Source organism: Acipenser ruthenus, chromosome 17 (genome assembly GCF_902713425.1).
Source record: "Acipenser ruthenus chromosome 17, fAciRut3.2 maternal haplotype, whole genome shotgun sequence".
Taxonomy (NCBI): domain Eukaryota; kingdom Metazoa; phylum Chordata; class Actinopteri; order Acipenseriformes; family Acipenseridae; genus Acipenser; species Acipenser ruthenus.
This window is the reverse complement of record NC_081205.1, coordinates 2,154,643-2,177,892: the sequence shown is the minus strand read 5'-3', so window position 1 is coordinate 2,177,892 and position 23,250 is coordinate 2,154,643. Positions and strand designations below refer to the sequence as shown.

Genomic DNA, 23,250 nt, shown 5'->3' with positions numbered 1-23,250 from the left:
GATCCAATGGGATCCTTTGTCAGGTTCCTTCTCCTGAAGTTAGCATAAGCCCTTTATTCGAGGGTGGCGTTTACTGGAAGTAGGATGGCTTTCGAGGGCGGCGACCTTGAGAAATCTGTTTCCTGTGTTTATTCAAGGTCGGGGTTCATTTGAGGATATGTACGGCAGGCATAACACAACTCAAGACAACAGTTTATTTTTATTTACCCCTGCTCCAATACTTTTATTTGACTACAAAATGGCCAGTAAAATTGTACAAGTGTACATATAAGCATAGAATTGTACATACAAGCATAACATTTTACATACAAGCATAAAATTGTACATACAAGCATATTTATACAGTACCAGAGCCAAAGGACCACCACACAGGCCAAGGCATTCTTTCTCCATCACAAAACCACACCCTGGAATGTTTATGAAAATGGCACACAAGAACATTACTATCATTAAACACAGTACAATGCAGCACTGTTTGTTCAAGCATGGAGTCTTATTGAAACCACAGATTATTTACACATGGTGTTAACATTGATTTTCAATATCTAAACAGTGGAAGATTTGAATACTGACACCTGTTGGGTTTATATTATTCTTGCTTTTCCCGTTTGGTCTGCCACCCTAACATTCTGAAAAATAAACTCAAATGTGTTCCACTGTCCTTTGAGAAATACTAAGAAGAAATGAGTACAATTCTTTGACAATTATTCCAATGAGAACATCAAAAATTGTCAAATCATTTTACTGGCATGCTTATGGATACATAACTTCATATCCCAAAAGCTTTGACGACAGTATTCATTTATTGGTGGATTAAATTTATTCCTTTAAAATAAATTAAAATAATCAACAAATAAATAAACAACAAATAAATAAACACACACACACACCGTAAAACATTCTAAACACATAAACATTATCTGTTGTTCAGAAAATATTTTTTCCTCCACAAATAATAAAAATACAGCCTCTTTAAGTACTGTAAATAATGGAGTGAGAGAGAAGGAGAAAGAGAAGGAGTGGTTAACATGTTTTCTGTAAGCACTTTACACAACATGACATGATACACAGAACAGCTGGTCAGGTTTGGATCACGTTTTTTTTATTGTACATACATACATGCATACATACATACATACATACATACATACATACAGTATTATGTGCATACATACTTACATACATGCCTAAGATGTGCTGTTTATTCCTTCTATAATAAAACATTATGGACCACCTATATTTAAAAGGGTGTTTAGAAGTTGTAAACAGAAGCACACTACAGTAGCTCCAGTAAGAAATACTCCATGACCTCCCAAATTGGCAAGTTACAAGCTTGGACTTGGGTGCCAGGAGGGCAAACTGAAGCTCCTTACAATCCTCAGATGCGCACTGCTGGCTTCTTGTTGTTATGGAAACCAAACTGTTCACTGAAGAGCCCCTAGCAACCATCAGAGTTTTCTGAGCTGTTCAGAAGGACAGCGTTCCTTGGTTAGCTGCAAGACGGCATTGGTACTTTTCAGGTTTACATGTGTTTGTTTAACCAGGTTAGCACCAAAGCTTTACGTCTCAACTACAAGGGGTAGCAGGACATAAGCACACAGTTAAAATGGCTCTAGCTTAAAAAGAAAATCCATAAATAAGTCAATTGAAAAGGAAAACTGTCAAATGAACCCCTTTAAATGTTCGCACAGTGAATTTGCGCTGTAATTTTGTTGTGCTTTTCCTGTGGTTATACTACACATTTATCATTGTTTCCCCTGGTTTTGCCTCGTTTTTTAATATGCTTTACTATACCTCTCTGTGTTTTACAATGCTTACCTATACTCCACCATGCTTTCACTGTGCTTTATTACACTTCGTTATGCTTTTAAAGTCTGGAATCTCCATTGAGACGTATTACTAAAATTCCAACACTTACTCTTCACCACGTCATGAAAAGTTCAATTCTTAATATATTTTCATCTTTAATAAATAATTCACTGATAATTTAATTCCAATGCAATTGGACAGACTAATAATGAACTGCTAAGTGGTGTTTAATTATTATTATTATTATTATATCCCCCAGCTGGGATTGAACCCACAACCCTCCGGTCAAGAGTCCAGAGCCCTGACCACTACTCCACACTGCTGCCCACTTCAGTAAAATAATTAATACTTCAGTAAAATAATAATTTACTTAATCAAAGATTAACCTTACTGAACAGTGAGATATGACTTGAAAACACACATGATCATGGAATAACTCTGCAACATGCACTACATATTTAAAAATAAACAGTTAACAGCTTATTCATGGATCTGCCCTTAGACTCTGGAGGCATACACTGGATTATTTCTGTCAGCTGGAGCGACTATATCTACCTGGTTAAGAACGTCTAACCTTATAAATGTTTACCATAGTAAAAGTATAGCATAGCATAATGCATGGTAAAGCATAGATTAGCATTGTAAAGCAGAGGTATGTTAAAGCATAGATAAGCATTGTAAAGCACTGAGAGGTATGGTAAAACATAGATAAACATTGTAAAGCACTGAGAGGTATGGTAAAGCATAGATAAACATTGTAAAGCACTGAGAGGTACGGTAAAGCATAGATAAGCATTGTAAAGCACAGAGAGGTATGGTAAAGCATAGATAAGCATTGTAAAGCACTGAGAGGTATGGTAAAGCATAGATTAGCATTATAAAGCACTGAGAGGTATGGTAAAGCATAGATAAGCATTGTAAAGCACTGAGAGGTATGGTAAAGCGTATACAAAAAAAAGGTAAAGTATGTTAAATGCAAATTTAAAACACCATGGCAAACCGTGATAGACTATGGTAGATGTACTGTATAGCATAACCATGTGAAAAGCACTGGAAAACTGCAAAGTTACTGTGCAGATTTACTGTGGTAAACTTTTATAAGGGTAGTACAGAGACTGGACGGCCCACCCTGCTCTATCGAAGATGAAGCATCAATACTGGACAACTGGGGACCAAGCAACTCTTTAAGAATGAAAACAGACAGTGCACACACACAGAGCTGGACAGCACATACACTCCATAACCCTCGTGCATCGTTAGTCCCCTCAGCTGGTGCAGTGCCCCCCCGGAATGACTCTTCACTTCCACACGCTAAGTCTCTGTGCTGGTCCGTCCATCGAAAGAATCCTTTCCACTGGCCCCTGGGAGGAAGCCTTCTACATGATGGAGCAGGTGAAGCCACAGCATTCCTTCAGCAGGGTCAGCCCAGTCTTGGTGGTGAAAGGTGTTGAGGTTTGCTGCGCTCTAGAAGTCAACTTCTTATCTTTTATTGGATCTGTAAAGAGAACGCATACTCCTGGACTCAGAGAAAATATACTGTTGCTGTCAAATGTCACGCACAGTAAAAGGGGAATAGATAGCACCCCATTAAGGATGTTAAATACCTACTTGTTTTCTTTATGCAACTTGTAGGCAGTTTAGACTGCAAGAAGTCAGCCATTTCTTTGTCTTCTTCTCTTTCCCTGTGTTACAGAAACAGAATGGCACTGTCAGCCCAGATAACACTAATGAAGTTCACAGCAATGCAAACTATTTATTGCAGTCGCACACAAACAAACACACAGGTCCCAGTTTACTAACATACGTGATTACTGTATATATACAGCAAAGGAGATTTGTAATGTGTCATAAAACGATTCTAACAGAAACACATGACATGACCAAAGCAGGTGATTACCGTCACTGAAATGTAATAAGAGTGTACCCTGGTTAAAGCAAGGTTTAGTCAAGCATGCATGATAAAGCATGTAAAATGTTAAATATTTAGTATACAGAATAGAAAAGCGTAGTAAAAGGACAACTGACTATGTATATTTACCACGGTGAACCTTTTTCAAGGGCTCGTCGGAATAAATCAATGTTGATACACTTTGGGTTCTACTTAATGATACAAACAGCTACAGATTTTAATGCTGCCACTGTGAAACACCTGACTGCTCTTTGCCTCGTAGCTGGTAACAGCGTGCTGGTATTTAGTGATGCTGAGATGATGGAAACAGAAGTGCCGTACTCTCACCTCAGCCTTTCAAACTCCACATCGTCCACCAGGAAGTCTCGGGTCTCCACCAGCTTGTGGATCTGCTGCAGAAGCTCGTCTTCCTTCAGCTTGTCCTCTTTGGATTTGTCTCTATCTGAAAGCAGAGTGGGGCCAGGCACACACTGTGTTATGGAAGAGCAACACACATTGCATAGTCATTATACACAGGAACTATGCATTTCCTCAGTGATTACTACTGCAAACGCTTAAGTTATTGCTTGCATGACCAAATCCTACCTCTAAGCCTAAACTTCACCAATGCCTGTGCATTGATTACTTAACTTTGCATTTTTATTATTGCAGCAATATATACATTTACATTTATTGTATGGAGTCACTGCCCCCCATCCCGTCCCATCTCATCCCGCCCTTCAATATCCATTCATCATAGATTAGATTTCCCAATTGCAAAGTCATTCTAATTTAATATAAAATCATAGATCTAGCGTTAGTGTACATTCTTACTTGCAAACACGCTCAGTCACATTCTTTAATGCCATGCTGGCATGCACATGTATTAATAATAATGGGCCATTGTTTGTGCCAGGAACACAAGCCTTCTGACAAGGGGCATATCCATTTGAAGTGGTTCTGAGTGTACTTCCAAGCGGAGAGCGCCTCCTCTGAGTCCACCATCCTGCTCGGGCTTCTTTCTCCCCAAGGTCCCTGCAGTGCTGTGTTTGTGCAGAACGATTTTGCAAAGGGCGCTCGCTTACATTTAATTAAACTGCTCTTGAGTGCAGGCAAAGCAAGCAGCATTTCAGAAAGGAAACACCGATATTAATCTTTTGCTTCGCTCCCGGGCAAAAGATTCCAAATCCGGAATTGCTGTCCCACATACGCCTCTTACTCTCTAAGTGTTTGCAGAGTTGTTTGACCTTGATAAATGTATATCTGACTGCTGTTGCTGGCAGTGTAGCAGCCTGTGCATCCTGAGTGAAGTGCATCTCAAGCCTGTGTTGCAAGACGAGGTGTTGTTTTGTAATGTTTTTTTTTTTTTATTTCATATGTTGTCATTCTCTGTCTATGTAGTTTCATTAATTCAATGTAAAGGCAAGCTTACCGAAAAGGACACATTCTTTATTTGGGTATGGTATATGGCGGTTGTTGATGTCTTGTACTCTTCTTGTAATTTCAGGTAGTAATATATCGTATCAGCAGGGTGTGTGTCTCAAATACATGAACTGTGAGTATGCTTATTAGTAAAACCATACGTTTCTGAAAAGTCCCATGTTCTTGTGTTAAGATCTTAAAGCATGCATTCCCACTTGCCTGGTATTGAAACTAGCTTCTGCAGTTCCTTCTTGAGCCTTGTTATTTCTTTGCAAAGCTGAATATCGTCCATCCTGCAAAAAAGAAAAATGAGAGTGAACAGCTAAAAGCCGAACTACAATAGCCATCCATCTGCAGCCCTTAATCTGATCTTCAACTCGACTAAATAAATGTCAAACATCGCCTGCACTCTCGTAAAAAAGGACAACAGCACAGAAGTTAGTGGTTGTTTACCATGCATCATTTACAAATGGGCACGCACTGGGCCACTCCTTCCATCAAAGAGATTTGGAAGGACCAGTTAGTGCCAATCAAAAATACTTACTCAAGCAGATGGGCGTTCCAATTCAAATGGCTTTGTTACTGACGGAAACAAACGCATGGAATTTGAAATCACTTTCAAATTAGTCCTGATAGCATATTGCAAAGAGTTTCTACAAGCAGAGCTGATCATTAATGAACATTAACATCCGCTCAGCGCGTCCATGAATGTATTGAGGTAGCCTGCCACTGATTCTTTAAAAAAAACAAACACATCAATGCCAGAATTAGTTGGGACTTTGAAGTCTTGATTAATGCAGGTGCAATTTCTGAAAATTAACAAATTACAAAAAAGGTCTTTGTTCTTTAATCTTGGAATAGCATTGAACTACTCTGAAAGGAAGCTGATTTAAAAAGGTCAGATAGTGCCATGTACAATTAATTTACTGTTCATTTTATTTGAAACCAGCTTTGTATGGTTTTGAATAGTAAATAGCTGTAATTTGGGATAGCATTAAGATTACTCCCTAATTATTTCTATAGTTCTGCTCACTCATAAGAAAGAGGTGAACACAGCCAATTTATCAAACTCTCCTGGTTAAATTCATTCTGCAGCGTAAGCAGTGACAATAGATGCCTGTTTAATGAAATCCTGCTACATTATATTTCATTAACAAAAGCAATAACCTCTATGAAAATGCACTCAGTACCAAGCAGCGCACAACACTAGCATCTAAAATTAGAGGCTATCAAGCACTCTGGCCACTTCACACCTTTTCTGTGCTGGAACATCAACACCAAGTAGGTGGGGTTCTACCGTTTAGTTACTGCATGCAAAAGTCACTATATTTATCCAGCTTTTTAATAATCTTTTCTAAATGGCTAATGTACTTGATGTCCGCTTGAACCCCTTACAAAAGTTCAGTAAATGTGCATGTTCACTTAAAAAGTGTACCTTGTTTTTACCAATGTTGTTTCAGATAATTAAATACAGTATATAAATAGAAACTGATGAAAATCTGTGATTAATTAGGGTTATCTATTATTTTATATATATATATATATATATATATATATATATATATATATATATATATATATATATATTTCCCTCTATTTAAAGTACCGAAATGATGACAAAAAGAAAGAGATATAGATAATTGAAATGATCTAAATCTGCTAAAACCACCCCTAAAACTTTAGTTATCTTACTATCCAATTTTTGTCTATCTTTTTTATTTGGGATGTTTTTGAACATGCTGTATAATGATAGTGGCTCCACAAATAAAATTCAACCCCAGCCACAGATACTCTGATCACCCCACAACCAATGATAAAGCACATTGCTTGCAATCCGTCCTAGACCCTCCTCACCACTCTCTTTGTCTCCTGTCCTCTGTCCTAAGTCCTCAGTGTCTCCACTTAATTTCCAGCTGTATCCTTTTAATGAGCAAATGTTACAACACGTGCAGTATGAAGGAAACAAAGCTGTTTAATATCTCGCAAACATGAGTTTTGAAGGACACAACAAGGCAGGTCACATGGTCGACTTAGGGTTTTTAAACAGCAGATTCTAAGAGACACAAATAAAGAAGGACGTTTATTTCAAGATTTAAAGAGAAGTCAGATCATTAGCAAACCAGTTCCAGGTGCCGAGAATCTATTCCCTTCATTGATTCTGCATTTTACGGTACCTGCATTCCATGAGCTCAATCAGCCATCGCGGAGTGCTAAACAGGGAGGGATGGAACGCATCTTCCTGCCTTTCCATAAAGAACTCCTGACAGCCAGCTGCCAGTCAAACCTGCGTTGCTGGGGCTCAAGGTAAGAGACTCGATTAAACCACAGATGCCCCCCTTACGACATACAGAGAGGGCTGTCATTTAAAGCAAGCAGGCCTGAAAGAGAAAATGACCCTGCTACCTCACAGCAGTGGCAGGCTGGATGTAGGTTCTCTCAAATTTAAAAAAAGACGAAAGCGTTTATTACCAAAACATCTAGCATTTCTAATTTGTGAGTTAAATGAAAAAGCACTGCATGATTGATCCGTGAGGGGAAATTGTCAGAGAAAAACAAAGTGTAGAAATGGTCACTGCCAAGGTCACTGGGAACCCGAGAGGCTGTTTGCAAACATGAAGGGCCTTGTCTCTGGAGAAGAGCAATACAGGCCTGATTTTAAACTCAAAATAGATGCACTTGTGATTGTCGCAAAATAACTTTTACTTAACAGTATCACTGAACCTTTTTTTTTTTAAAATAACTTCTGTTGAATGTTTTTAGCCATCCTCTCGAACCCACTCACGCAACAGTGAGTTGAGTTTTTAATTAGAAATGAAGCCGATATTTCATCAAACCACTTGTGAAACAAGCTTTTACCACTGCTGTGACACAATGAGGAATATCCCGCTCTGGCAAAACACATTTTAGAGAACTGGTGCATACCTCTATAGATCTAAATATCATTAACCAGGGGTTCATTTGTGCCGGATCCCACCGGATCCCAGATCCGATGCCTTTTTGTCTGATAGGTGAGACTCAAATTCAATCCAAACAGAAGGGGGTTGTTCAAAGTTTAAACTCTCTTTAGAAATCCTCTATTCAGTCCAATCGGAAACATTAATAATATCACTACTATAGTACTGACAACCAATTCATATTGTGCATCTTTTGCAGTAATATTGTTTCCTGATTGATCTAACTTGTGCTCTGCTTATGGTACTGGCATAAAATTAAAAACCGGGATAAGATTAATAACTGTGACCTATTAGTGTCCCGGGATTGCATATTGAATTCCCGGGACACCTTCCACTAAATGGAATGATCCAGGGAAAACAAGGACAGGTGGCAACCCTAATCTCTTCACACACACATGCACAAACTGTGCAAAATAATATGTTTTATGCAACAACAACAACAACAACAAAAAAGTGGACAAGATACATTTGGTACAAAACACCATGTGCAGCTTGATTGCGAAAGGACTGTAATTGATTATGGGAAGCTTGGAAGCACCTGTCATTATTACAGCGATCCCCACATGTTAATGAAAGCAGAAGGCTTCTCAAAGCGAGGCTCCCCTAATCTCTCTTGAACACAATTTATTTTCTTATTAAACAAATTAACTTTGTGAGCTGCCAGATATTTGTGGTGCAGCAGGGCTGATGTTGCAGCTGTACTGGGGTTTGGGTAATTGAAATCAAAAGTCCACAACAGGTTTTAGATTCATGTAAAGTGTGGTAAAGTAAAGTGTGAGCATGGTAAACTACTGCAGTATGGTTAAGGACATGTTAATTAGCAAGAAAATGCACCCTGCCAAGCATTTATATGGGATGTTCAGCAGGGTGGCTGAGGTACAGTCATTTTTCTTCAGACAATATGGTTACTGTAAGTTTGTTACTGTAATATTTAGCACAAAGACTAACTCTCTGAAAACAGCTGGTGAGTGCTGTTTGAGAATATTAAGATAAAATAACTGGTTGACAACTTGACTAAAGCTGTATTAATAATTAAATACATAGTACAATGTAGGAGACAGATAATATATATTGTACTGTTATGCAGCTTTTCATATATGGGACACCATCAATATTTTGAATACCGTTTGTAATATATATATATATTTTAATATAGTGACATACTATATGCATACATACAGTATATTTGGTCATTCACAATATAGTGTAATATATGGATCAATATATTATAACATATATTACAATATTATGCAATTTATTTTAATTCATTAATCTAACAACACAATCAAGAGTAGTCAGGGCTAGTCATCTAAGCAACATTCTTATAAAATGTTTTGGCTCCAGCATGTCCCTCTTGTATTGCAAATATATACTTTTAATAAATGCATAAGCCGTGATAGCAGCTTTTACTGAAGGTATAGGCTGTGTTCACATCTACACATGAAGCACTTTGATCCGAAAGCACAAACACCTTCGCTGTCAAGCATTTCACTTTCTGATTGCACAGCTCCCGCTCGCTAGAAGAAAAGTGAAATTGGGAACTGTAGATGCAAGAGTCGCCCTGTCACTGTAAATAATATGACTTATCCAGGAATTACCAGACACTGTCACTTAACGAACACACTGAGCTGTCACCCTGTGAGCGCTGTGTCAGCCCGCGGTTTCCGCTTTCCAGATCTAAACTGACAGGAGAACCGCTGTGTAAACTCCAGCAACCTTGCACTGTGGCAGTATTCTGCATCAGGGTTGCCCTTAAAGAGTGCTTGTTGTTTCCTAATTAAAACCTATCAGAAACTTCCACTACTGTACGTACAGCCTAAATCATTACACCGATGCAGGCAGCAGACTCGACTCCAAGTTTTGTCTAATAATGTTAGTGTTTTGAAGTTAAAAGATGAATAATTCTGAAGCTGTAGCCCGTATTGCATGCTAGTTCTCACAGAGGTCCTGTTGTCAGATTTAGGGTGGTGAAAGGAAGATTAAGCACATTAGATTACAAGAGATGTAAAAAAAAAAACATGGCCATAACCTGGTCATTATTAGTGGTTCTTTGTCTTACACAGTAACTACTGTGCAGTTACATAGAAAAGGCCTGGTGAAACACTATAGCACAGGCCAATCCCATCTAGAAGCTACATAGTTATTACCATGTTATTACATGATTAAGCATGACCCTGAATCTAACATTTCTTACAGGGTAGTGCTCATTTCTACAATAATCAAAAGGGGGCAGTTTTACTTTGATATTGGGGTCCTATGCACTGCTGTTCAAATACCATGCCAAGTGGAACCTCTCCTCCAATCCAAAGCATCAGAACCCCATTCCCACTCATAATGTAAATTCGGTCATGCTATACTGGGTGTCCAATCAGGGTCCTGGTGGGCCATTCCACTCCAGGTTTAACAGTTAGGTCATTAACTACTCTGGATGGAGCTTTAATTGGTTCAATTAAACAATTTAGAACAGGGTTGGAACTAAGACCAGGACTGGAAGGGCCAAATTTGGCTACCCCTGTAGTGGATGAACAGAATATGTGTTCATTGTGCTATGTCCACAGAATCTATTCATTATATTCCATCTGTGAAATAATGTTTCACATAATATTAATTCATTTATTCAAGCCAGTTGCATAATGGGCATCAACAGATGCATGCTTAACATGGAAGTTATCTCCCAAATTACTGTAGGCAGAAAAAAGCACGTTCTCTTAACGAAACGGACATTTCGCTGCATGTACCGCCAGGGCGGTTTTGCTAACAGCTGCTGTGTCCTTGGATCTACAAATCCCTTCTCTTTCTTTTCACATGAGCTGCCGACCTTGATCCCTGTGAACAGACGGCTGTGTAATTAGAGTGCTAATAATGACACTCCCACCACTGCCGACATTTTGAAGGGATAAAAGCAGGGATCTGGGCCCAGGCTCATCAAAGGGTTTCAAGCATTTCATGAATTCGTGAATGCATAATCCCATTCACTCGCGCGTCAGACCCTCATTAACAAAGTGCATTCACGAACACGGCTCGGAATACCAAATATTATGTACAACAGCATAAACAACTCCATTCGCTTGCCAGCAATGCGTGATTGGAATGTAATGTATGGTGATGGCCAAGGGAGTTTAGTGTGTAAATGATGGTGGTGCAGTGACACCCAGGGTTCTCCTGTTATGTATATAGAGTTCTTAATTTGGATGGTTTATAGCAGCGGCTTGTTACAGGTCTTAATGTGGTGTCCGATTGCCCCCAGGGTGCCTGTATATTGAACAGGATCTATGTGTCTCCTTGCATTAGATTCCCCTGATAGTCTTTCTGTTATTCACCTGCAGGACAGGTACGGGCCTAAGACAGGTATTCTAGGGTATTGTCTGTCCAGCAAAGCAAAACAGGTATTCACATTTTAAAAAAGGTGTAAAAAGCCTATTTCAAATGGTTTACCTTCCCAAAGTTTTTCTTCCCACTCATGCCTGCAGAGATTCTTTTTCTCCTTTTCTCTCTCTCACTCACTCACTCTCTCTTTCTCGCACTCACTCGTTCTTTTGTCTCTATAGATACAGCCTCTCTCTCCTCCCGCACACAAATGGACAGGTAATCGTAAAAACACAGGGAGCTGTAGTAAAGCAAAGAGAAAGGTGGCAAAGCACAGGGCATTGTGATAAACATGAGAGCATGATTTAGGCGTAGATCTGGAACTGCATTGTGGATCTATAGTGCAAATCTACCATGATGTTTCTTTTTTGTTAGTTTTTTTGCAGTCAGCAAGCAAGAATGAACTGCATAAAGAGACTCTATACTTACATGTATCGGAGCTCAGACTCTCTCCTCACCAGGACATCCCGTATTCTCTCAATTTTGAAAAGTTCCCCTTCTATGTCATCAATTGTTATTGTGGAATCTGCCATTGAAACAATGTCTTCATCTGCAAGAGAGGGCTTATTAGTTTATTGTCATTTTCAAAGCATTGACAATCCAGGACACACTGGATAGGTTTTCATGCGGGTGTGCGCATGCTATTGGGTGGTTTATTCTGCATTATAGACATTTCTGCTGTGCTGCTAACTTTGCTGGATACACCTTTGGAAAGAATCCGACCGGACATTCACTTCAACGCTTAGGCGCGGAAAATAAATGGCCAACGTCAGGATGAACTGCAGGTGCTATAAATCATTCCCTCCCGAATCTCTGAAATGAAATACAACAAATCTGAATCCAGTGGTGGGGAGAAATAACACAACTTGTCATTTTTGTGTTTAATTTATGCCTTGCTATATTTCTCAGCTCTTTTTTTTTTCAGAAAGGAAAAACGCACCCAATAAATGTACTAAACCCCAAAATAAACAACTCTGACATTTAATTCAGGAGTAAATTCTCTTGAATTCTGGATTGCAAAACGAGGGGGGAAAAAAGAGCAAATTAAGCACAACCTTTCCAGTAAATTCCTGCCACAGCACCATTCCTTCCTTACATCTAGATATCTTTCCAGTAACACAGCAATGCTCTCCAGCCTTTTCACACACTCAAAATATTCCCTTATTGTCCCTGACCTACCCTCTATACGAAACATCGTCCCAGGGACTGGGTATTCTTTACCACAGAAGAAAATAATTAGACACAGTATGAGCTGTTCTGTCAAAATACGCAGTGTAATTGAATTCACTGCAGTGAATAGGAGGCACAGGGGCCATTAGCAGAAAAGCCACTACCGGAGGATAAGCTGATAGACAGAGCAGGGTACACTTTGATCAGGGCTGGCACAATGACTCCAGGCACTTAGGACTGAGATTTTGTGCTTTGACTCACTCTACAGTACTTCAGTGCTCAGGGTATGTTTCTCTGCCTCAGGATCTTGAGGTCCTGGTTCACTGTAAGTGGAAATAACTGCAAGCAGCGACTGAATCTCTGAGTTCAAAACTCATCTCTGTCCCCCGGTGTCAATGTAAAAATTGCACAGACTCATTATATCCTTGGCGGCTACAGTACACAGATCACTTCCAGTTTCTGTTCAGAATCGGATCCTGATCAATCCATATTGAAGTGTAGATTTAAATGTATAACATAATATGTTAAAGTATATGCATTGCAAAATATGTTCAAGAATCAAAATTCTGTTGATCACATGTATACAGTTGAATGGATGCCTTATATGTGTGATCAACATAATTTTGTTGCAAAGGAACGTGGAATGAATACGGGTAATTAAACCCACATGAATTAACAGGGCAATTAAATCCACACGAAGTAACAGGGCTGAATTCAAAATGAATGACTTCAGAACTCACAGGAAGTGCAGAAGATATTCAGGTGTCATTCCTGTGGCATTCAGATGGAATTCATTATGAATTTGCAGCCATTATTTCAAAGGAGCGGAGAGACTCAATAATTGGGAAATAAATGGGAATTCAACCCAATTAGGAAACTATACTAGCAGTGCGTCAAGTCCGGACAACATCAAGCTTCACACTTTCAGTATTTCTGCAGCCAGCACTCCCATTGCTGTAGACTGACAGATGGGTTTGTCTCCAGTAAGGAACTGACAGCTGTAAGTACAGAGGCCATCCATCTACAGTATTTAAAGGGTAGGTAAAGCACTGGGAGTCACAGTGATGTTTTACAGTACATTAAGAGCTGACAGCTCTATAGATTAGCACCTTTAATTCATCCATGGTGACACATGGGCCTGTGTTGAGTTCTCAGAAGAAAGTGATCTGGCCCTGAACTTGAGCTTGCATTAGTTGCATTGGTTCCCTCTTATCACTATGCTCAGTGACAATTTAACAATGTAAACCCAGATAGGCTTCTTATTTCCAACTCTTACAGGTTTGAAAACAGTTGTGCTACTGATCTCTGTTACTTCATTTCCACTTTTCTGTTTGTATTTGTTTCGTGATGAGAAATGTGAGATTCTAATTTAAAAAATGACCTTCTTGTGTTTTAATAATATAGTTGTTAGCTATAAATGTTTTCTCAGCCCATCTACATGATGTTACTGTGTATAATAAATACACCCATGCCTGTTTTCAGTTCTATTTGAAGGCTTTCGGGTCTTGCTTCAAAATAATATAGTGTTCTCAGGGCAGCGATTAGAATCAAAGGGTGACGATATACAGCAATTGCCAGACACTTCTGAAAGAAGTGACCATTCTTATATCATAATTAGAGCTGCATTGCCCCATGCCATTTTTAAAAGTATTACTTTTGTCTTATTTATTCACGTAAGGGTAGAATAAGGCAATCTCCTGCACTCACTTAGATTTCTTCACATTCCTTGCTCTACGCTAGAAGGCAGACGTCGAAACGTCATAGTCTTCACAGTGAATTTATTAACATTTTAAAATAACATGGAATGAATATGGGAAATTAAATCCGCACGAATTAACGGAGCTGAATTTAAAAGGAATGACTTCAGAACTGCCCTAATTAAAGTTTAAATCCAGTTCAACTACAGTCAGGTTTCCAACACCTAAAGTGCAGAATACATCCGGTAATTCCACAGATATTATGTCAGGAATATCTACAGTAGTTTAAGCCATGCACAATCCATAATGCAACACACATCTTCAATAAGATCTGGTTACAAACTACAAACTGGGACTAACACTATGATTTAGCCAGCACTTATGTATGGTGATACCAAGTATAGGCAGTACCCACAATATTAACCATAAAGGAATTCCCAGGTTTAAGCACCAAGCATGAAGTCTAGCAGCGTGTACTGTACAGCCTGTATGAACCACTCGCTATTCAATTCAGGTTGCTTTGTTGTTTACATGTTTTGCAGGGCACTGAATAAACAGGAGAAAAAACACACATGCACAATAGAGACCAGCAGGTGTTTTGAGACTAATAGAGCTCCTTTATCACCGTTATAAAAACTGAGGAAACAGACAATGGCAGTATCCACTGGGCTTCATCGCCAGTGGTGAGAATACTTTTCTACACTGTGCTAACAGAGACACGGGGGAGCTGGGGTCGATGTGGGGCTGACAGAATGAAATTGATCATTTCCATGACGCACACTACAGGCAAGCCAGTATGTCTTCTTTTACAAGAACAAGAATTTTAAGAGCAGGAGACCAGTCCACCGAATTTTGAATGCAAGGTCTGTAGGATATTACAGACGACTGCAAGCTTGGCACATCTTTATCTGATTCTGCTGGACAATACTTAAAAAATGTATCATGTTGCTGCATTGTAACTACACAACCATGCAACTAATTACTGAGCTATTACTGTATAATTACTGCGTCGTTACGGACACGTATTGCAAAGTGTTACCAAGTTTAGCTACAATACATTTAAATAAAACGTTGAAAACGAAGCCATGTTTTAACAGGAATACAATTTATAAGTCAGCTTTATCTTGCCTTCACTTCTGAGAAGGAATCAGAACTGGCTACTGTGCCTGAGAACAGTTCATATTTATTGCAGGGAAAACATAAAGGGCTGCTCCTCATTTAAAAGTACCAATACTTCATATAGGATTGTGTATGCTACAGTGGACCACATTCTTAGAACAACTTAATATTGCAAATTCACCAATCAGAGACTACACCAGTCTTTAAAACAACAACAGCAATAATCTTGGACTCATACAGCACCTTTCAGCAGAACTAGATGCCAAGTGGGAATCTTGTTTTCTTCCCTGTTTTACTGCGGAGCTCCACAATGGCACACAGTCATTATTCCTAAAGCAATTCTGTGACAGCAAGTAAATGTATTGCATTCTAGCATGACAACAAATACTGTACATAAACCTTTGCCATCTTCATGAGTCAAGAAATCGCTAATCGCTTTGTTGCGGGACCTCCTTAGGCTTCATAACAGCTGTAATTGTTTAGTATGTGTTTCTGATCCAGTATTCCCGAATCAGCACATCACAGAACTGCTTTGGCTGGATTATACAGTGTTTGTTTTGACACAGACCTCACAGTCAATTATTTCTCTTTTAATTTCAAACTGCTGTTATCCACGGGAAGCTTTCCCTAAAGCAAAATGAAATACAAAGTGTGGTGTGTAAATAAATGAAAAATGAATTATTAGCTGCTCTCAATGTTTCTTTTTTTATTATTGTTTTTTCAAAGGAAATGCATCTAAAGATTTTTGTGGAACAAGGTGGGGTTCTATATCAGCAGCGAGCTGCAAAATAACAAAAAGGGAATATATGAATGACACTTCCACAATATACCATCTGTATTCAGAGGTCTCCAATGGCAATGCAGCTCTGCAATGGTTCTGTTCCAATGAGCAGTGGTACCAGAAACCCGGGTGCAGTCACAGAAGCCATTAATTGAACAGCGAACTTCTCTGTTTAAGTGACACCCAAGTTTAACTGTGCTAAATTTGGACATTCATTTTCCGGTTTACCATGATTTTCGTTGTGTACCATGCATTTACCATACCTTATCATGGTTTTTACCATACTTTAGTTTTTTGCCTGGCTTTACTATACTATTCTTTGAAACACTTATGTGCTTTACTAGACATCTGTATGACTACAAATACCGCAGCACACTTTAATGTTATAGTCGGAAGACATCCTGCCGATGACCTGCCAGTGGAGAATGTGTATAAACAGACGTGATTGATTGCATGTGACATTTTTCTCATTGAATTTGTGAAGCGCGGATCATTCTGACGCAGGATGCACTTTGATTTCTGAAGTGCAGGCTGTGATGGCTGTTCTATTTAATGTGGGTGATGTCTGACGTGACTGCAGCTGAGGAATACTCTGTACTTTAAACATGTTCTTGTTCACAAAAAGCATGGACTGCTGTTTCTTGTGAAGCATTCACACCAGCAATCAGACAACTTTTTCATGTTCGCCGCTGAAGAAAACTGAATGTATCCACTTGACAGTGGCCATAATTACAGCTAGAAGGAATTGCATTTGCATCAACTCTGTGCAACATGATTTCAATTTTTCTAAATTAATACCTTGTTATCAAGAAGGCTTGCAACCAGCGGCTATTAACTTTTGAATCAACCTTCCTGACACAGCAGGTTGCAGTGGGTGTTCAATTTAGACCCATCAATTGTATGTGAGTGTATCTCATCTAATTTTCCTTACTGAATCATTTTATACAGTCAATATCTACCTTAGGGGAACTCTTTGGCTGAATGTGCTCACACATGGCCGATTCCCATTCCAGATGCACACCATGTGGTCAACTAAGCAATAAGACACCAGAGGGCATGGGTTGTGCTCGATATTGTCACTTCTTGGTGCGTTGTTATGCATGAGGCACTTTATACTTTATAAAGTGGCTGATGCACAATTAAAGGAACTGTAGAGTTTTTTTTAATTTATTTTTATTCTGTAGCAGCATACTAAATCTGGTATAAAGAAAAACACAGTAAAGACATAGCATTGCATGTTGAGCAGCTAGATTGGGATTCATTTGCTGAACAGAAGGTTTGATTACTAAGATGCCCGGTGATGACTAGTCTGAAGGCGTGGGACTCCAATCAGAAACAATTGTTTTACTGATTAGCTTATTTTTCCATTTTTTAAAGCTGGAGTGGACGAAACAGAAATCGTCTGTTCAGTTGCTTGTGGCAGTTCCTTTAATGCTTTTTAAATCTAAAGGTTTTTGAACTGGGTAAAACGCATACGCTCAAAGACTTCTATTCCCCTGGAATACAGAGGCGATCCTGTTCTGCACAATCACTTTATCCAATATTAATATTGTGCCGTTGTCATTTCCATGTATTATTTACAGTAGATATACATAGATTTGTAATGGCATGAAGGGATTTTCTCCTGCGCGCTCTGTTCTGTATGCAATGTGGAAGGTTGCGACACCCACTAACATCTGGCAGATGTTACTGATGAAGAACAGATGATAATCCTCATGATAAAGACCCATTAAAAATGGAATAGGAGAACTGGCTGGAAGTCCATTAAAGGCGTGATTAAGACAAGGGCTGAGCTGTTCGGTTAGATTAAGAGGGGATACACCCCTTGGGAACAGAGCTGAAAACCAACAACGCTGCAGGGGATCAGTTTAGAGCTTGTACATGCGTGCCAATGATTAGTGAAGTTGCGATCCTTTTTAAAGGGATGCTTTAGTCTGCTATGTTTTCCTAATATTACATTTCTCACTTGTTTTAATATCCTTTAATGAGCACACTGTATGCTTCTCTGGTGTTGTTTCTGCTTTGCCATGTCAGATGGCGGTGATGTATTGGCTCTGCATTGTGCACTGAAGCCCATGAGGACTCATTGGGGAGTCTTTTCAGAAGCAGCTTGTGCTGGAATAGTTGGTAAACAAGGCAAACAACTGTCTTTGCTGAAAGTTGTTACGCTCCCTTTTTTGGTTGATCTCAGTCATGAAGCAGAATCTATATTTATTGATAATTGGTCATTCAGAAAGCACAAAAATGCACAAATAATATCAATATGGGGAATAGTATGACAGCAGTGCAGTGTAATGGTATCAAAATGATCTCTTTTTAGTCTGTGTTCGTCATGTTTTTATCCATCTACTGACTTCATCTCTTTATTGACAAACCTGACTGTGATCTGTGATGGCAGAGAGAGAGAGAGAGAAATAGTCCCTTCACTTCAAAGGTCAGTTAGGTGGATTATTTATCGTTCAATGTGTATTTCATTTATGTCCCATGATACGGGTTTAGTTATGATCAGTATCCAATCGAAGACCCTGGGGGCGTTGGTAAGAGGATGGGCTATATAAATGCTTCAGCTCTGTTTGAATTATTCATGCATTGTTTTCTGTTACACAAGGCTTAACGTTTCTCTAAGTCCTGCGCTATCACGAGAAGCAGCAGATTCTTTATGACAGGGAGGGTCTCCTGAGTCATTAGCAGCTTCTTTCAAACCCACACCATAAGAAATGAAATCCCAGTACACACCAACTCTACAGATCCTAGCTTCAATTCTAATAAACCTCTGCTGACTGACATTGAACCCAGTTTAACAATGCCATGCACAACCCCTAACAACACCGCAAGCCACAGACTTCTGATATGCAATGTGCCTCTGCGGAAAATATGTGTGCAGTGCAGTGCAGTGCAGTGCAGTGCAGGCACTGGGATCTAGCTCAGCTAAACATCAACACCAACACGGTTTAGTAAGTTATGAAAATCTATTCTGTACGTATGTTTGTAAATCCCCAGGGAGGCTCATATTATGTGTACTGGTACAGTATGTACAGGTTTGGTGGTACTTTACAATGTATATAGAATACTGTATTGAGTTACTAAAGACACCTTTCATTTTCAAGACCCCTTTTCATTACAACAATGAGGGGTTACCCAACCTCAACCGTATAACTGAGACCAGCTCACTTCTGTGGTTCTAATTTGTGAGGGTGAATCAAAGCCTGCTTATCAAAATAGCAATCTACAAAATCAGCAGCCTACCAGATAAGATATTCAGTTTATTATCGTATGGTACTCCAGTCCCCACATAAAAATCCATCGTCCTAAATATGTTTTACTATTATGATAAACATGATGTACCCCATTACATCTCTGTACAGCAATACTAAGTTCTAGGTCCAGAACCTATAGATTCGGAGGCTCCAGATTTGCAGTACTGTGTTCACTGTTTTCTCTTGGATTCGTTGTTTCTGTCGCACCACAATGTCCTGCTCCCATTCTCACACACAGTGCCCTCAAGGTAATTTTAATGGCTAAAGTTTTCAACGTTTTCACAGTAGCAGTAGTAACAGTAGAGGTAGCGGGTGTAAAAACACCACTTCTAGACTACAGACTGCAGCTACATTTATAACACACGTAAACCAATTTATTATTATTTATTTTATACGGTAAAAAAAAAATGTAATGTTTAAAATGTATAATTCATATAGTATATGATGCAATAATCTTGACCGCGTATTATCAGTTTTGAATGATCTACATTGTAAAATGCGAGAGGCTGCTGTATACATAAAAAAAAAAGATGCTTACGCACGCACACACAAATGCATTCCATACTTTCATTCTGCATCAAATGACACTTACCTTTTGCAGACTCTGCATTCCTTTTTGTGCTTTCCAAAGACCCATACTGTTTGGACGATCGTCTGTCCTTCTCCATTGCTTTTTTACTTATCGCTACCTGGAAACAACCACCGGTCAATAATCTAGTAAGCAGAACAGAAGCGTTGTATCTTCTTGCCCGGCAGGCGTTATTCGGTTTTCAAGGCAGGACGATCCACATGCACGGTGCGACCCACCATAACTTAATAAAGGATTAGAAAGGCGAACAACGTGCTGATGTTGACACCTGCTCAGCTGATGCTGAAGCTGAAGCTTGCTGAGGTTTTTTCGTTGCACTGATGTGAAAATGACAAAAAGCAGTGCAGTCAAGATTCAGCAAGTAAGGGACACTGCCGCCACCTAGTGGAGCTCATATCAATAACTTGGAATTACAATTCACTCGCACTAGTGTTTGATAAATGCAATCAAATAAAATATAGGTGCCTGTGCATGACCTGTTATTGATCATTTATGCAGGAATAAATGAAAATATAATTTTGAAAATACTTTTATTTCGAACAAAATGTGCATAAAATTGCAAATAACAATGGTGTCTCTTAATTAACATTATTTTAAGAGGTCAATTTAAAGCACGTTACTTTACCCTGGGGCTCGTGTTACTACTGCTGCTGAGGGATGACGTAGGGTGCAAACCTGCTCATTAATGACGTATCCCTACATGTGTTACTGTATATACAGCTTTCACTAAACTGATGCATGCATATTGTATGTGAAACACGTATAAATCACCCGTGGACTGGAATTAGCTACATAAAAACAAATTGAGTTTTGTCACACATCATCTAATAGTGTTTATTTTAAAATAAGTAGCGCAAATTATTGAAAAAAGTTACATTCCCCAAAACATTGCTAAGCCAACAAAAAGAAGAAAAAGGGGAAATGTAGGAAAAGTGGGGTGTCACTCACTACTCTGAAAATGCATGCGAAGACACTGTATTGCCAGAACTCGGCTGGCGTCTCCTCTCCCCACATAGTGCGCTTACCCCCGAGTTGCTGGCAGTGGGGAAAGTTTTCATTTATAGGACATAAATAAACTAGGGGGGGATGAACCCAATGGACATTACAGTTATTTAATGGCATATATCAATGAAAAAGGGGTTCTGATTTAAATAAAGTTGCACAATTTAGACAGACACTTTTTAATATCACCTTGTATATACTGGGCTAAGAACCATACTGCACACTTAAACAGCTAGCAACGCTTTTCACAACGGCGATTTGTCATTCAAAAAGCGTTGTGTGCCTTTGTGCCTTTTCTGTTTCTCACCTGTTCCTTCATTATACACAAAGATGCTTCTCGCGTGATCGTCTTTCGATGGGCGATCTGCAGTCCGTGTGAATACCTGATTTCGCAAATCCGGCTGGCCCACGGAGGCGAGATGGCACAGTAAGTTAATTCACTAATAGGCTGTGCTGTTCTCCTTGGATGACTGGCTTCAAATCTGGCTGATTTTTGCCTTTGCTTTCAAAGAATGTAATAATTTCCTATTTAGACATTGCTAATTTTTTTATTTTTTTTTCTCACAGAAGTGATATGGCACAATGGGCTAATTCACTAGCGTGCTGTGGATGACTAAGTTCAAATCCAGGAGTTATTTCCTTTATTTTCAAATATTTTGCTTATTTACCATGGTTTTTCATTGATTATATAATCAATGAAAAAGCAAGCTGTTCCATAGAATTGAGATTAGCCCACTGCACCACCAGCTCCCACAGGAAAGCTGTGTTTCACACTGACTATAGGGTCAATTAACACATTTTTTTCTTGAAAATAAAGGATGGAATCAGCAGGATTTGAACACAGTATTCCACAGACAGCAGGACAACATGCTAGAGAAACAGCCCACTGCACCACCAGCAAAACTGAATCTCCTATTGAAAAAAGGGAAATTGACAAAGTCTTTGAAAATTAAGGCAGGAATCAGCTGGATTTGAAGCTAGTCCCAAGTGGGAACATCACAGCATGCTAGGGAATTATCCCACTGTGCCATCTCACTTCCATGGAACAGCTTGCTTTTTCATTGACTATAAGGTCAATCGACCAAGTGTTTGAAAATAAAGAAAGCAACACATCTGGATTCGAACCCAGTAATCAGCAAGAAAGCCAAGTGGGTTTGGAAAAGTGCTATGTGAAACCAATAGAACTCCAGTCTATTTGACCGCAGTTTAACTAATTTGAATGCACTTTAAAATAAACTCAAGTTAACTTGAATTTCTTCTGGTGTGAAATGAACTGAAGCAAACCTGAAATAAACGACTATGCAGTGCTTTCCTATACTTTATAATGCTTTTACTATAGCATACACCAGGTAAGCTCATAAAAGGGTTATTTTATCCCTGCATAATATCCACTAGCAAGCATGTGTTCAGGGAATCAAAATATGAGCAAAAGACTGGGTGCTCAATGATATATAAAGAATGTGGAGCTGTACAGAACTGAGCACAGCATGTCATCCATATTCTCAGACCCTTAAAATTACACCTCATAAATGAAGAAAGGGAAAGAGGTGAATTCAACATGCCGCTTAGCAAATGATAGATTACTGAAATTGGGCTTACAGGCTAGTACCCCGAGCAACGCAGAGTGCAGATACGGTAATATTTGTCATCTGAACACTTGGAAGACAATAAGATAGTGCCTGACTCAGAGAGCCAGCCAAGGGTCAAGCATACTGTAGTGAAGTGATGAGCAGGGCTGTATCTTCACATCCTACAGTGTTATTAGTCACTTGCCCAATTCACTTCTGTGGAAATGCCACTGATCTGGGAACTGTAGGACATCATCCATTAAGGAGTATGGGTCCATTAAGGAGTATGGGTATCCTTAATAAAATGCTGCGTTCTCTTGATTTAGGGACTACACTGAGGAATGAAAACAAGCTCTTCTGTCTGCCTCTCCTATAGTGATAACCCTCTAGGTTGTTGCCCATCCTTGTTTATTCACCCGCCACGTGTCACTGCTCAGTAATAAATTGGACAAGTGACTGACCCCATTAACAATCGGGATGAATCACAGACTGTGCATAAAAAAAGGATGCTTAAAAAAGCCATTCCCGTCAAAACAGTCCTATAGGAATAGAAAACATGTTTCCATCACTTTGTTTCCATCACTGGTCCTGTGCAGTGAACCTTTTTTTTTTTTTTAAACAGAATTTG

At 39.2% G+C, this 23,250-nt stretch overlaps 1 protein-coding gene across 1 annotated transcript; it reads right to left on the bottom strand.

The window, feature by feature from the left end:
• Positions 1–203: 203 nt before the first annotated feature.
• LOC117423745 (bMERB domain-containing protein 1-like) lies at positions 204–20,402 on the bottom strand. Its single transcript, XM_058989771.1, has 6 exons — positions 20,056–20,402; positions 11,869–11,989; positions 5,335–5,412; positions 4,046–4,156; positions 3,418–3,491; positions 204–3,304 (listed from the first exon to the last, which is right to left on the bottom strand). The coding sequence occupies exons 1-6, from the start codon at positions 20,129–20,131 to the stop codon at positions 3,186–3,188; spliced, it is 579 nt and encodes a 192-aa protein (XP_058845754.1). The 5' UTR covers positions 20,132–20,402; the 3' UTR covers positions 204–3,185.
• Positions 20,403–23,250: the final 2,848 nt, after the last annotated feature.

Bases quoted from the DNA above. Each gene is read 5' to 3' on its own strand.
- LOC117423745 (XM_058989771.1), bottom strand. From the start codon at position 20,131: ATGGAGAAGGACAGACGATCGTCCAAACAGTATGGGTCTTTGGAAAGC. The intron at 11,990-20,055 runs GTAAGTGTCATT...CCTCTCTTGCAG, and splicing joins GAATGCAGAGTCTGCAAAAG to ATGAAGACATTGTTTCAATG. The intron at 5,413-11,868 runs GTAAGTATAGAG...TCTTTTTTGCAG, and splicing joins GAGTCTGAGCTCCGATACAT to GATGGACGATATTCAGCTTT.